The sequence below is a fragment of the Doryrhamphus excisus genome, chromosome 1 (assembly GCF_030265055.1).
Source record: "Doryrhamphus excisus isolate RoL2022-K1 chromosome 1, RoL_Dexc_1.0, whole genome shotgun sequence".
Taxonomy (NCBI): domain Eukaryota; kingdom Metazoa; phylum Chordata; class Actinopteri; order Syngnathiformes; family Syngnathidae; genus Doryrhamphus; species Doryrhamphus excisus.
Genome location: NC_080466.1, coordinates 13414168 through 13427989, shown reverse-complemented (window position 1 = coordinate 13427989; position 13822 = coordinate 13414168). Strand labels below are relative to the sequence as shown.

General features: G+C 42.8%; 2 protein-coding genes across 2 annotated transcripts; both read left to right on the top strand.

Moving 5' to 3' along the window:
• Nucleotides 1-574: 574 nt before the first annotated feature.
• Nucleotides 575-6485, top strand: sirt7 (sirtuin 7). The gene is made up of 10 exons (XM_058091211.1): nucleotides 575-770; nucleotides 857-994; nucleotides 1558-1662; nucleotides 1723-1793; nucleotides 1860-1932; nucleotides 2009-2107; nucleotides 2182-2418; nucleotides 3200-3280; nucleotides 3354-3460; nucleotides 3552-6485. The coding sequence occupies exons 1-10, from the start codon at nucleotides 666-668 to the stop codon at nucleotides 3739-3741; spliced, it is 1206 nt and encodes a 401-aa protein (XP_057947194.1). The 5' UTR covers nucleotides 575-665; the 3' UTR covers nucleotides 3742-6485.
• A 500-nt stretch (nucleotides 6486-6985) lies between these two features.
• Nucleotides 6986-13559, top strand: pcyt2 (phosphate cytidylyltransferase 2, ethanolamine). Its single transcript, XM_058071797.1, has 12 exons — nucleotides 6986-7270; nucleotides 8289-8377; nucleotides 9083-9244; nucleotides 9333-9484; nucleotides 9937-9978; nucleotides 10049-10187; nucleotides 10682-10764; nucleotides 10846-10923; nucleotides 11060-11125; nucleotides 11243-11308; nucleotides 12320-12408; nucleotides 12475-13559. Exons 1-12 carry the CDS (start codon nucleotides 7140-7142, stop codon nucleotides 12572-12574), a joined length of 1197 nt encoding a protein of 398 aa, XP_057927780.1. The 5' UTR covers nucleotides 6986-7139; the 3' UTR covers nucleotides 12575-13559.
• Nucleotides 13560-13822: the final 263 nt, after the last annotated feature.

The window sequence follows — 13822 nt, the reverse complement described above, 5'->3', positions numbered from 1 at the left end:
AGGTCAGGTGACGGCGGTTTGTCGAGGCAAAAACTCTGTGGGAGGAATTTCGTGAGGCCATGGAGCTCGACTTTCGGTCGGCCGCGAAGAGGTTCTGGCAAACCGACCTGCGCCTCAGAAAAGGGAACCAGTTCCCGGTCCACTCTGTTTACAGTGGGGACGGGGGCCTGCTGACCTCGACTGGGGATGTAGTCGGATGGTGGAAGGAATACTTTGAGGCCCTTCTCAATCCCACTGACATATCGCTGATAGAGGAAGCAGAGCCTGAGGACACATACGTACAGCCATCACTGTAGCTGAGGTATCTGGGGTGGTCAAAATGCTCCTCAGTGGCAAAGTTCCGGACGGGTTCCGCCCAGAATTCCTCAAGGCTCTGCTGGATGTTGTTGCTGCAAATTATTTTGTTTTTTAATTTCTACAAACAGCAAAACTAACAAAAATCGAGCAAAATAACAATTTGAAGCGTTGACAATGATGGCAAATAACAAACACATTTGTTGTCTCAAGAAAGTATAAATTCACACAAAAAATAGTCCCTCGTTGGATGTGTACGGCCTCCCAACAACAGGGGGCGCTACTGCGTTTCACCTCACGACAACATCCGGTTGGTATAACGAGCTTTGTTTTGAAAAGGCGACAACCGCTACTCAAATGCTAAACACGGAATGGCTAACCAGACAAACCTCGATGGGTCTTCCAGGACGGAGAGAAAAGCTTTAGAAAAAGCCAAGATACTCCAAAGAGAACGTGAAAGGGAAGCCATTCGGCTGGTAAGCTCAAACAAAAAAAACATTAGCGGCTAAGAAAAAGTGTAGCTAATTGTACTGTCCATGGTGTTCATCGTGTATACTCTTAGGTAGGACGGATTCTGAAGAAAGCAGAAGCTGACAGGTCGGAGGAGGAAGCCTCGGTGCTTCTTCTGCACAGAGACACTGTGGACGAGTTCTGGAAAAAGCAAACACGCAGAAATGAACTGAAGAGGAAGCAGGAAGAGGTCAGTCAATGCTAACCTATTAGCACAAGGAACGATCTCGTTTTCCACCGCTGTAACACTGAAGTGCTTTATAATATTTTATATAATCTTTTGATGTTTGACAACTTTTTGTTCTTTTTCTTACATTTATACTATACAGCCCTTGCTATTCAACTCGGCTTGTGGTTAAAAGGCTTTATAAATAAAGATGGTGTGGCGTGATATATACATACGTCTTTTCTTTTTTGCATAAATAGGATTAGAGACGATGGTTGACTTCTTTACCCTTTGAAGTCCGGGGTTTTTTAAGCTACTTTTGCGCTGAATTCGCATGAAGAGAATAATAGCAATATACAATTATTAATTATATATAAATGATAAACACAACACGTAATTATTAGAATAGGTTACCTTAAAGATTAATGTCAACAAATTATGTGTCCCTTACGAATGCAGAATACCACATATTTGTCGCAGATGGCCACTTGATGGCAATGTTGGCTCACCTTAGCTGATGGCAGCCCCCCAGTCGACTAGGCGTAATATTCTCATGAAAATAACCTGCTAATTGTTTGTGCTTGCAGGTGTTTGATGATGCAGAGGAGCTGAAGACGAAGGTGAGACAGCTGGCGATTGCGGTCCAACAAGCCAAACATTTGGTGGTTTACACGGGTGCTGGAATCAGTACGGTGAGCTAAACACACTCCGATGCTTCCTTTCAGCAAGCTGATGGTGTCTTTTGATTGTAGGCCGCTTCCATCCCTGACTACCGAGGGCCTAATGGTGTTTGGACACAGCTGCAGAAGGGCTGTGCAATCAGGTGAGGTCAGATGTCATCTCATTCACGCTTCATCCTGTCATTTGACATGTGGTTCTTTGCATGCAGCTCTTCAGACCTGAGTAAAGCAGAGCCCACACTCACACACATGTGCATCAGGATGCTTTATAAGGACATGCTGGTTTGTTCGACCGCTACGTAACATTCATATATAGTACTGCACATGTACACGTGTAATATTCTGTGTGTTTGTAAAGGTAAGGCATGTTGTGTCTCAAAACTGTGATGGCCTCCATCTACGTAGTGGTCTTCCCAGACATGCCCTGTCTGAGCTTCATGGAAACATGTTCATTGAGGTGACGCACACAAACACTACTAAAGCTTATTTTATTACTCATGTTCAATCTACCAACACGCCTCTGTCCTTCAGGTGTGTACATCCTGTTCTCCAGTCAGGGAATACGTGCGTTTGTTTGACGTGACAGAGCGGACATCGCTGCACCGCCACGGTACTGGACGCAGGTGCTTGCACTGCGGGAACGAGCTCAGGGACACCATCGTGCACTTTGGGGAGCGAGGAACTCTGGAGCAGCCTCTCAACTGGAAGGGAGCTGCAGAGGCGGCCAAGATGGCTGATGTCATCCTTTGCTTGGGTTCGAGTTTGAAGGTATGTAGGTCACGTCAACAACTGTAATGTAGGAATCAGGGATGCACCGATTAGCATGATTTCACTTCCGGTCCTGGTCCAGATCAACCGCATTGGATAAAAAAGGAAAAAAATATCAGCAAATATAGCTATCCGCATAGAACTCTTTAATATTACACATATCAGGTCGTTACATTATCATCATTATTGATTTGAGATCAAGTGGTAATAAACTCATTTCCACAGGCAAGTATGTGTTGCTTTTGTTTGTTTTTTGTAGCCACCCAGAAGTTTTGTGTAGTGTTAAATAATGCTCCGATTGATTGGTATCAGCCGACATCAGTGGAAAAGCACGGTATCGATCTCGGCCGATGCTTGCTTTTAAAAAGTGGATCCCCGCCGCCCGCTGCAGCATCCAGACCAAGCATGTCTACCGTGTGTGGGACTTCCTGTCTTTGTGAGAGTGACAGAAGTTCTGCACCCTGCAAAACGTACCTAAAAAAATGTCTCACCGGGGGGTGGTGCTCTGAAAAGCTTTACATTGGTGGGGCTTTTGTCTCTGTTTAACGATTTTCGGCTATTGAGGTTCCCTGATGCTCTTGTAGCTATGTTTGACAATATTCTTGTAGCTATGTTTGTGGATACTCTTTTGCCTATGTTTGCTGATATTTTTCTCGCTGTATTTGGTGACTACGTTAAAGCACAGACGTGGATCGGCAATCTCCACAGGTGGCGGCTGCACGTTCCAGTATATGAATTTCGCTGGTATCGTAATCCTATACCGATACTGTTATCTCTACAGGTGCTGAAGAAATACGCCTGTCTGTGGTGCATGAACAGACCAGCAAAGAAAAGACCCCAACTGTACATCATTAACCTCCAGGTCCTTTAATTTTTAGCATTTGTTGTGTGACATTTTAGTACGATTGGTCTTGAAGTGAATCTGTCTCTCTTAGTGGACGCCAAAAGACGACCTGGCTGTGCTGAAAATCAACGCAAAGTGCGACGATGTCATGCGTCTCCTCATGAAAGAGCTTCATCTTCAGGTTCCCGTTTACGACAGGTACAGCTGTAGAAAACAGACCGAGTGTCAGCTCTCAAGTTGGAGATACTTGGTCCTGGATGCCATGACGTGACATATGTCATCTCTTCAGGACGGAGGACCCTATCTTCAGCCTTGCCACTCCTCTCACGCCTGAGGATGAGCACAGCCACACCCGTGCGCTCATTGCAGCCCACGCAGGTGACCCCGACAAGCCGGCAGGAAGCCAAGACGTGCAGGGAGGCTGGTTCGGAAGAGGCTATGGCAAAGGAAGGAAGAAGAAGAAAGCTGCCTCGAGGTGAATTAAGGACATTATGATGATGAGGTGCTAATGTCTTTTTGCGTCATTGATATTTTTTATTTTTTGTTGTGTCAGGTGGGATGTAATAGCTGAATTTTGTGGGAATGTGATGTAATATAGCACAATGAGTTATTTATGGAGCAAAAAGCATGCAGTATTGGCATCACACAGGTGGTTTGTTTACATACGCCCATCGCAGGCACAATGATAGCATGTGTAGAATGCACCACTCCCGCTATTAGCTTACATCTTTCACCTGGACCTATCTTGCGTATCATTCCACCCTACTGCTTCTTCTTAGGACACTTGCTGTGTGCACATGGAAAATAACAGCAACAGACTGCACTGGAACCCGCTTATGTCCACCCCGTTTATGTTGGCAAGCCATCTACATGGGCACATTTATGTTGACAACATATCTATGACAACCCGTTTGTTGACAGCACATCTATGATGCTCCGTTTATGCTGACAGTCCATTTACCACAACCCGCTTTTGTTGACAATCCGTCTACCTCGACCACCCTTTTAAGCCCACAACTGACATTGAAAACCCTTTCATGGCGACCACCTGTGTATGTTGACAACCCGCTTATGTTGACAACACGTCTACTCCACAACCCTAACATTAACATTGAAAGCCTGTTAATGTCAACCCGTTTATGTTGACAATGCGTCTGTCAGCCACCTGTGTACAACAGTCTCGACCACCCGTTTATGTCCACACGCCACATACATTGAAAACCTGTTGATGTTGACAAACCATCCACATGAAAACAACAACCTGTTTATGTTGATATCCCATCTTTGTTGACAACCTGTCAGTGTCAACAATGAAAACCTGTTTATGTTGACAACCCATCTACGTCAACAATCCATCTCCATTGAAAACTTGTTTATGTTGACTACTCTTCTTCATTTGTGTTGGTGGTCTACCTTGAGCACCCTCTTACGTCCACGCCCCGCCTACATCAACAACCAGCTTATGTTGACAAAGCGTCCAGTCAACAACCCATTTATGTCCACAACACATCTCCATTAAAAGCCTGTTAATGTCAACAACTAATTTATAACAACCCGTTTGCGTGGCTAACCCGTGTATGTTGACAACCCGTCTACCTCGACCACCTGTTTACGTCCACGACCTGACTCCATAAACAACTTGTTTATGTTGACAACGCGTCCAGTCAACAACCCATTTATGTCCACAACCCATCTACATTAAAAGCCTGTTAATGTCAACAAATAATTTACGACAACCCGTTTGCGTGGCTAACCCGTTTATGTTGACGACCCGTCTACCTCGACCACCTGTTTACGTCCACGATCCGTCTACATCAACAGCCCGTCCACATTGAAAACCTGTTTGTTGACCACCCGGTAATATCGACAGCCCATGACATGACAAAAACTGCTTATGCTGACAGCCCAATCACGGCAACTTGTTTTATGTGTCCAACCTGTTTATGTTGACAACCCATCAACGTCTCGACGACCCACTACATTTAAAGCTTGTTGTATGTTGACAAGCATCTACAACAACACCTATGTTGACAACGCATGTACGACAACAAGTTTATGTCAACCCGGTGATGTTGACAACCCATGACATTGAAAACTTGTTCATGTTGACAACCTGTTTACGTGTCCAACTTGTTTTTGTCCACAACACGTATATGTTGACAACCCATCTACGTCCACAACCCATTCCATTGAAAACGTGTTTATGTTGACTGCCAGTCACGACGACATGTTTATGTCTACAACCTGTTTATGTTGACAACCCGTTTACGCGGCCAACCAGTTTATGTTGGTAACCCATCTACCTCTCCCGTCCATTTACATACACAACCCATTATGTTGACAACCCGTCTACCTCGAAAACTTGTTTTCGTCGACGACCTGTTCATGTTGACACCCCGTATATGTCAACAACCCATTACGGCCTAGTCCTCCCTGTTCTTCAACAAACTGCCCGCTTAGGTCGACGTGAACGGTAGATTGCTGTTGTGGACATAAAATGTGAGCGCCAAACGTTCGGTTTATGTCAGCTTATTGTTTAAGTACACAATAGATGTAAACTTATTTTAACTTCATCGTACAGTTACACATCACTCCAACTTGCACACACTGACTTTCTGTTTAGTGCAAAGTAAGCTTAAGAGTAAGAAAGATGCACAAAAACGTTATTGTCATTGTAGTCAACCTGTACAAGGAAATTAGCGCAGCTGCTCTGTTGGCTAAGAGTCTAAAAATATGAACAAATGGAGTAAAATCATGCCAGCCATGGCCAGTGTCGGTTATGTCGATAACAGCGTATGCTGACGCCACTCAGCAGGTCTGAGGGGTGTGGATGTAAACGGGTTCCACTGGAATTGCCAGCTCATATTCTTCTGGCTCTGGATTTTCAATAGACCTTTTTGTTTTTTATGCAAATGATGGTGTCATTGCCAGCTCGCTCATTGTGTGCTTTGTCGTATATTTCATTGAAATTGTAGTTGCTTTATTTCCTCAGCTCTCAGACAGGCACTCTGCTGTCACAACAAGGACTCTACTGTACCTGATAACTTTGGATTTTGAAATGAAGTTTTATTGCAGTTTGAATTTTTGTAATTTGCATTTGTTCAAACTTTTTGTCTCAGGAAGGTGACAACATTGTTACAAGGGGCCAAACTAACCATATGGAGCTATTATTGGAGAACCTTTGCTAAAATGGTGTATTAAGCAATAAAGAGAATAGAAAGTGCTGTTTGTGGAGTCAATCGTGAACGCCTCATGTACTTTAGATACATTATCTACCTCCAGAAATGTCAGTATGCAGCCTCATAGACATGACAACCAATAAGTGATAACATACAGTAAATAAGTACAGTATTTTTAAGATGTTGAAAGCACATTTTTCAATGGCTTCTCCTACTATTTCATGTTTAAGGTTGCAAATAATCCAGAAAATATGGTGACTGATTATAGAGTAAAGGACGACCCCCCCAAAAAAAGTAAGGGAATTTCCTTCTGCCGTCCCCTTTTGTTGGGAATGTGGGAAATTTGCAGGAAACAGTTTAACAGAAGATATTTTCCAACAACAAAAATGATTATCATTGTTTACAGCCAAGGCAAAAAAGTGATTTTTCCAGGTTTCAGGAGGCTGTGTAAGAAAACAAAAAACAACTGTCTTGATGTGACGATCTAATGTTTCAGAGCAGACTTGTGCTGCATTCCTATTGGCTGCTTTGATCACGTGATGGATCAGGCGTAGTTGGAGGCGGTGGGTGGTGGAGTGACGTCCCTGTCCTAGTGCGACGGTGCAGAGGACGTAGTTTGAATAATCACCGTCCAAACCGGATTAAGTACCCTTTAACGTGTAGTACAAGTCATTTGTGTTTGTGAAAACACGGTAACCATGATGAAAAATGGCCACCACGACGCGGATGAGCAGCAGCTGGCCGGAGGTGACCGAAAGATGAAGCCGGCTAGTTCCCAGTGCAGCCCGGAGAAAAGGAAGCGCGTTGTCAGGTTGTGGTGTGACGGCTGGCAAGTACACTTCGCATGTTGACTGTTTTCATTGATAATGATAATGAAACACGCATTGCCGGGTTGTTAGGGCACATGGGGCTATTAAATGCATACACCTGCAACTCAGGTTTGGCTAACATGCTAATGCTAACTGATTTGCTAAGTTAGCAAAGTAGTAGTAGTAAACATAATGCAATCACGTAAAAATATCACGTAATCATGACAACATTCACGAGTGTTGTGCAATCTAAAAGTGTTTCGATTAGATTGTGTCGTATTGCGCAACACCGGTATTTTCGGTAAAGTGCAACACAGTGTCTACATCATTAAACTACTCGGGTTACCCCGTTTTCCAACTACCTTTTTACTCAAAACTTGTAAATCAAACCTGACTTGTAGAGAGTGGTATATTTTCACATTAATGCTGATATTTATTATATTATTAGCATTATGTGTATTACCAAGGTCGATGAGAGCTATACGCACCTGATAGCTGTCAGTGTGTGTAATGCATATGTAATATATCGATATTAAATACTTGTCAGTGTGTATGAAATGTATCTTAAAAATGTATTGTGTGGTTCTTCTAAAGCGTTACCACTGTTCACTTCATTTGGTACACAATCTATCCAGGAGCTTGAAAGAACAGATGAAAAGTTATGATTTAAGACCTTTTAACCATACATTTTTAATTTAAAAGCAAAGCCGTACCTGTATACGAGACCTTTCCCCGTTAACCCTTGACACACGTACTTGTTATATCACTGCAATATAATATGATGTTTATCTCATGCATTATCGGCATATTTTAGCCAAGCAAATAGAGACGGTGTTAGGGCATATTGTGCAAAGTATCATGCAAAACAATCCTAAATGCGATGTAAAAAAAAAAAAAAACAGCACAGAAAGTTATTCAAAATTGCAAAGTAGTAGGGACGGAATGAGCAGCATTTACAGTCTCATTCCCAAGTGATAAATATTGCTGACAGAATGTATTATGTTTGCATAATGACATTGTGTGTTACTCTTTTTGTAGCTACGACATGGTACACTACGGCCACTCCAATCAGCTGCGGCAAGCAAAAGGCATGGGGGATTACCTCATTGTTGGAGTACATACAGATGGTAAGATGGCATTCATTGTTGAACACAAATACAAGCTACTTAGACGTCATTTGCAAGATACAAATCAATGTTAGAATTTGAAAAGTCCTGAAGGGCCCCAAATGCACATGAACAGTGGTAAAACAGAACACGGCTACATTCAACCTCAAGTATATACTGTAGATAGGACTGGACATGATTCATCAAATTTTGTCGACTTGGCTCAGTATATTTTTCATCAAAATAATAGTCATGCCGCTGCACAGAGACTGAGTGGTTTGCACGCAGGCCTCAGAGCTTCAGAGTCATTTCCACTTGCCATTCTAAGATGTGAAGGCGACCGATCTTCATCTGTATGTCGCCATGTTCTGCAAGTTATCTATTTCATCTCCAAATGTTCCTCCTCCTCCAAAACTAACAACACATGGCTCAAATCTTGACTATAATCATACACCACGGTGTTTGTTTACCTGGATGACAGTCCTCCCATGGCGTCACTTCCGGATATGAGACTGAACAGCAAGATCAGATCTAGCTTGTCAGGCCTGGCGCCGTGAACTATAAATGTAATGTTTTGTGGATATAGCGTTGGCTTTAAAAAATGAAACATAACTCCAAACAATAAGCAAAGCTGATGAATTGTGAGCATCTGTTAAATTCTTCAAAAAGAATATGGTGTCCTGGTGGTATAGTTTGAATAACGTGCTTCCGTCGTCTCATCAATAGTGGAAATTTCCAAGCACAAAGGCCCTCCGGTCTTCACCCAGGAAGAGCGCTATAAGATGGTGCGGGCCATCAAGTGGGTGGATGAGATTGTGGAAGGAGCGCCCTACGTCACCACACTGGAGACCCTCAACAAGTTCAACTGTGACTTCTGCGTGCATGGAGGTACGTACCGAGACCCCTAACCCTAAGTCACTCCCACAATCCTCCGCCATGCAGTGCACACTGGAATTGTGTTTGTTTTTTGAAACAGACGACATCACGCTGACTGTGGATGGCAAGGACACGTACGAGGAGGTGAAGCGAGCGGGACGCTATCGGGAATGTAAACGCACTCAGGGAGTGTCCACGACAGACCTGGTGGGACGTATGCTGCTCATGACCAAGTCACATCACAGCAACATGGTGAGATGCTGCCTAGAAGTACAGCTTTACCCCACTTCCTGACATTCCCGATGTTCCCGACAGGTTTGGGGAAACATGCTAAATAACCTCAGTGGTTTATGAGGGGAGGAGACTACTTTCTAGTGATATACGTATTAGCCAGTACAGTGATGTACTACTACACAGCAGCTCCAGGAAGCCTCATGGGGGTGTTGTGTGCAGAGCAGCAGGAGCCCGTAAGACGGGGAGGGTCAGAGAAGCAAACTTTCGACCTCAAAGTTGTGTGGGAAAGTCTTTTGATATTTTATTGCTGTTTCTTACCCATGGATTTTATGCTTGGCCATGTCACTTTGCCACTGTCTTGTTTTTTGGAACCAGGAGTGACATTTCATTTTCATGCATGACTTTACTGAGACCCAAGCCTTCTGCTCAAGTACTTTTGAAGAAGTACACAATATCTTGTATTTCTGCAGGATAATCCGGATTACCAGCAACATACCGACAATTTTGGCAAGGTGAGTGTCGTCTAACTCCAACCTACACTCGCTGTAAGATATGACGCTGACGGTCCTGGTCTTGTGGAAGGGCCCTAAAGGCCACAGTCCGTGGACCGGAGTGTCTCAGTTCTTGCAGACATCCCAGAAGATCATCCAGTTTGCCTCAGGAAAAGAGCCGCAGCCTGGGGACACCATCATCTACGTCGCTGGGGCTTTTGACCTCTTCCGTATCCTCAACACAGCAGCACAAAACCAAGATCTGGCATCTTACACGGCAACAATAGTCATAAAATAACACATGCAAAACAATATTAATAATCAATCCAGTCATATGACGAATACTAACTTGCTACTAATAAAATTCTAATAAGGAAAAAAAATGTGGGGCTGATGTGTTGAAACAGTAATAATAATCAGAATAAAACAACATTAATAATTATTTGTTTGTTATAGTACAAATAAAATGACAATATGAAATATGAATGACAATTTAAAAGAATAAAACACAATAATACATAAAACAAATGGGAGAAGAAAAGTTCCAGCAAAACTAAGATCTCACGTGTTAAACAGCAAAAATGATGAGAATAAAGCCAAAAATAATGAAAGAGTCAAATGAGAACACCAAATAGTAATAATAACCAAAGAGTGGAAGAAAGATAAGTAACAAGCGTCTTATCAGTCTTGCCATATGATTGCCTTGACTGGTGACTGCTGGTAGACATCGGCCATGTCGACTTCCTAGCCATGGTCTACAAGTTGGCAGAGAGGCCCTACGTCATTGTGGGTCTGCACTTTGACCAGGTATCCACAAATGCATCACCTTCTCCATCAGTTGAAACCTTTTATGTTTGGGATCATTGCCACTGACGTCATTCTCCGCAGGAAGTCAACCGATACAAGGGGAAGAACTACCCCATCATGAACGTCCATGAGAGGACCTTGAGCGTCCTGGCCTGTCGGGTAAATGCATGCACATTGCCAAGTGTTTGGGACAGTCCCTCGTCTCCCAACACGTCTCTGTGTTGCTTTCTAACAAAGAGCCTGTGTGGTAAAAGCTAAGCCATGCTGATGGCATGCGTCTTCTTCCTGTGTACAGTACGTGTCCGAAGTGGTGATAGGGGCGCCCTATGCTGTCACCAAAGACCTGCTGGATCATTTTAAGGTGGGTCGCTTTACTGCCAAACATTCATTATCACATATCATTAATTAGAAGCGTATTTATTGAACTGATATCCCAGGAATCCATAATAAAAGCTTCCATGCTTCCATCAATCTGCAGGTGGACGTGGTTTGTCACGGCATGACCAAAGTCTTTCCTGACAAAGATGGCTCCGACCCTTACGCCGTGAGTATTAAAAACCCTTGGACTGCTTTGACATTCTTGTTCAAGGAATCATCTATATCTATATCTAGATATCTATATCTATAACTATATCAAGGTAAAAATCCTACTGTTTTGTACACCAAACTCCTGCCAAGTGTAATATTAGAAAAGTGTCAGTGTGCCCGTGTTTAGCAACGGCAACATTACCGCTGCACCAACTCCAACACAATCGATGTCTGCCAAGCGTATATGTCTCACGGGCCAGCACTCCTCATTCTGAAGGCCCTGGGCAGATTAGATGAACATGGCAACACATAGAAGCTGACACGTGATTGGACAAACATCAAATTGAAGGAGCCTTTATTCTTGTCAATTATACAGAAGTAGAAGCGAAATAGCCTACTGGAAGCAGTGCAGCCATGAATCTACTCGGAGAATGTATCTGGAATAGTTTTATCCACGATGTGGTGGCAGCTGGGTTGGAGGATCTAGTGAGCTTGGAGCTGCTCCATGAAGCATTTAAACCCAACTTTACTCACCGCTCATGTTTTCTGTGATAGCTATCGACTTCTTGTTGTCTCGTGGGAGTCCCTACAATTTTGGTTGTGTTAAACTTCCCCCGTTCCGTGCCACCCTGGGAAACTTTGTGAACAACAAAGTTTTGCACTCGGCTGCAGCGTTGTATTTTTTTTGCCCCTAACACAAGCACAAGTCTTATTTATGTCTTATTTTCTCTTACTATGGGTATTATTATCTCTTATTATCGGGTAATAGTAGTGTAAAGGTACCAATAGGTATGTTAGGTGATGTCTCATCAGTGTTTTTTTCCAGTTAAATACTGCATTTAGAAAGTGTTCTATGCTCTAATTACAAAAATATTCCCCTTTTTCCTCTTAACATCACACTATTTTTTTCTGTTTTCATGTTATTTCTACAATATATAAAAAGAAAAAGGTGTCGCAAATAGACCCCTTCTGTTGCTGCCAAATCGTAGGAGTTCCAGTATCACCGTGTATGTGTGTGTGTGTCCAGGAGCCCAAGAAGAGAGGCATCTTCAGGAGCATCGATAGCGGAAACAACCTCACCACGGACGACATCGTGCAGAGGATCATCGCTAACAGGTCATCCCACCCTTTACCCGCTCTTCACCATCACATGCTTCCTAACGTCACCTTTCCGCTCCTCAGGCTGCAGTTTGAAGCCAGGAACCAGAAGAAGGAGGCCAAGGAGATGGCTGTGATCGAGGCTATGAAGAAGCGAGAGGAAGCGAGCGAAGGTGCTGACTAAAGACACCAGGACTTTTCCTGCTTCTCTCTTTCTTGTTCATTTTAAGGTGAGCGGCTCCAAGGTGAAGACGCACTCTTTTGACCGCTTGACGTCGTCCTTGCTATCGGGTGGCTTCTCTCTTTGCTCCTGACGGGATTCGGCCAGATCCAAGATCTACATAACAAAGATTGATTTTCTTCTTGAAAATCCCACAGCACGTCCTAGTAGAGTATCTTCTATCTTACCAAATAACGTCACCACTTACAGCTCTTTGATTCTTACATTTTTACAACTTATTCAAAGTATTTTACACATTCATCTTAAGAGGGCAGGATTTCTATATTAAAAATCTTTTAAATCTTCTATTTTTAACTGGATTTCAAATACCTGTGTGAGTGTGTGTGTGTGTGTGTGTGTGTGTGCACATGCTTGTGTATGTAATCTACAGGAGGGTTTGTCTAAAAGACCATAAAGCCTCATTCCTCAAGCGAGAACAAATGCAAGCTCATTTTAATGTGTTGATGATGTTTGACTTTTATTCTAAAAAAATGATTTTCTTCATGTTGGAGACTAACAGCTTAAAGTGGGGGTGTCCAAACCTTTCCCAGTGAGATCACATACATAAAAAATAACCACTTTGCTGCATTTTGTACATTAAAGATGCTAAGAGCAATCCACTGGATGCCAATAATATGATAAGCTATCATATTAGCTTTATGTGATAGCCGACAAAAAAAGCAAATTATCCTAATAGCTAATCAATTTAATTCATAATAAATTTATTTCATTATAAAATATGCTTTAAAAAAACGCCCTGGGGCAACATTTTGGACACCCTGCTTTTGTTGTGCAAATAATTTCTTTGCAAGTTTGTGCATGTTCCTGTGACTAAATGGATAATATGAATGTACAGGACAATGTAAACACGTGACAGAGAGGTGAGAAGCTTTAATAATAATAATAATTGTAAAATCACATGGAATAAACAAAGTTGCTTCGGGGCAAAGAGTCTAGTCTTTTTTTCTTCAACTTGAGTGCATTACGGTTGATTGTGCAGCCTGATGAGATGTTTGTAGGATCAGATCTTCGTGGCTCGCTGGCTCTGTGAAATGTGTCTGCTGCGGTCCAGTGCAGGTTGCTGAAGCAAAGTGAAAGCATCATCCTTATTATCAGCACAAAGAACTTTTGTCACAAAAATGGGAAGGCTTGGTGGGAAGACATCACAGCATTTACACTGTAAAGCATTTTTAGCACATTAGCACATTGCCA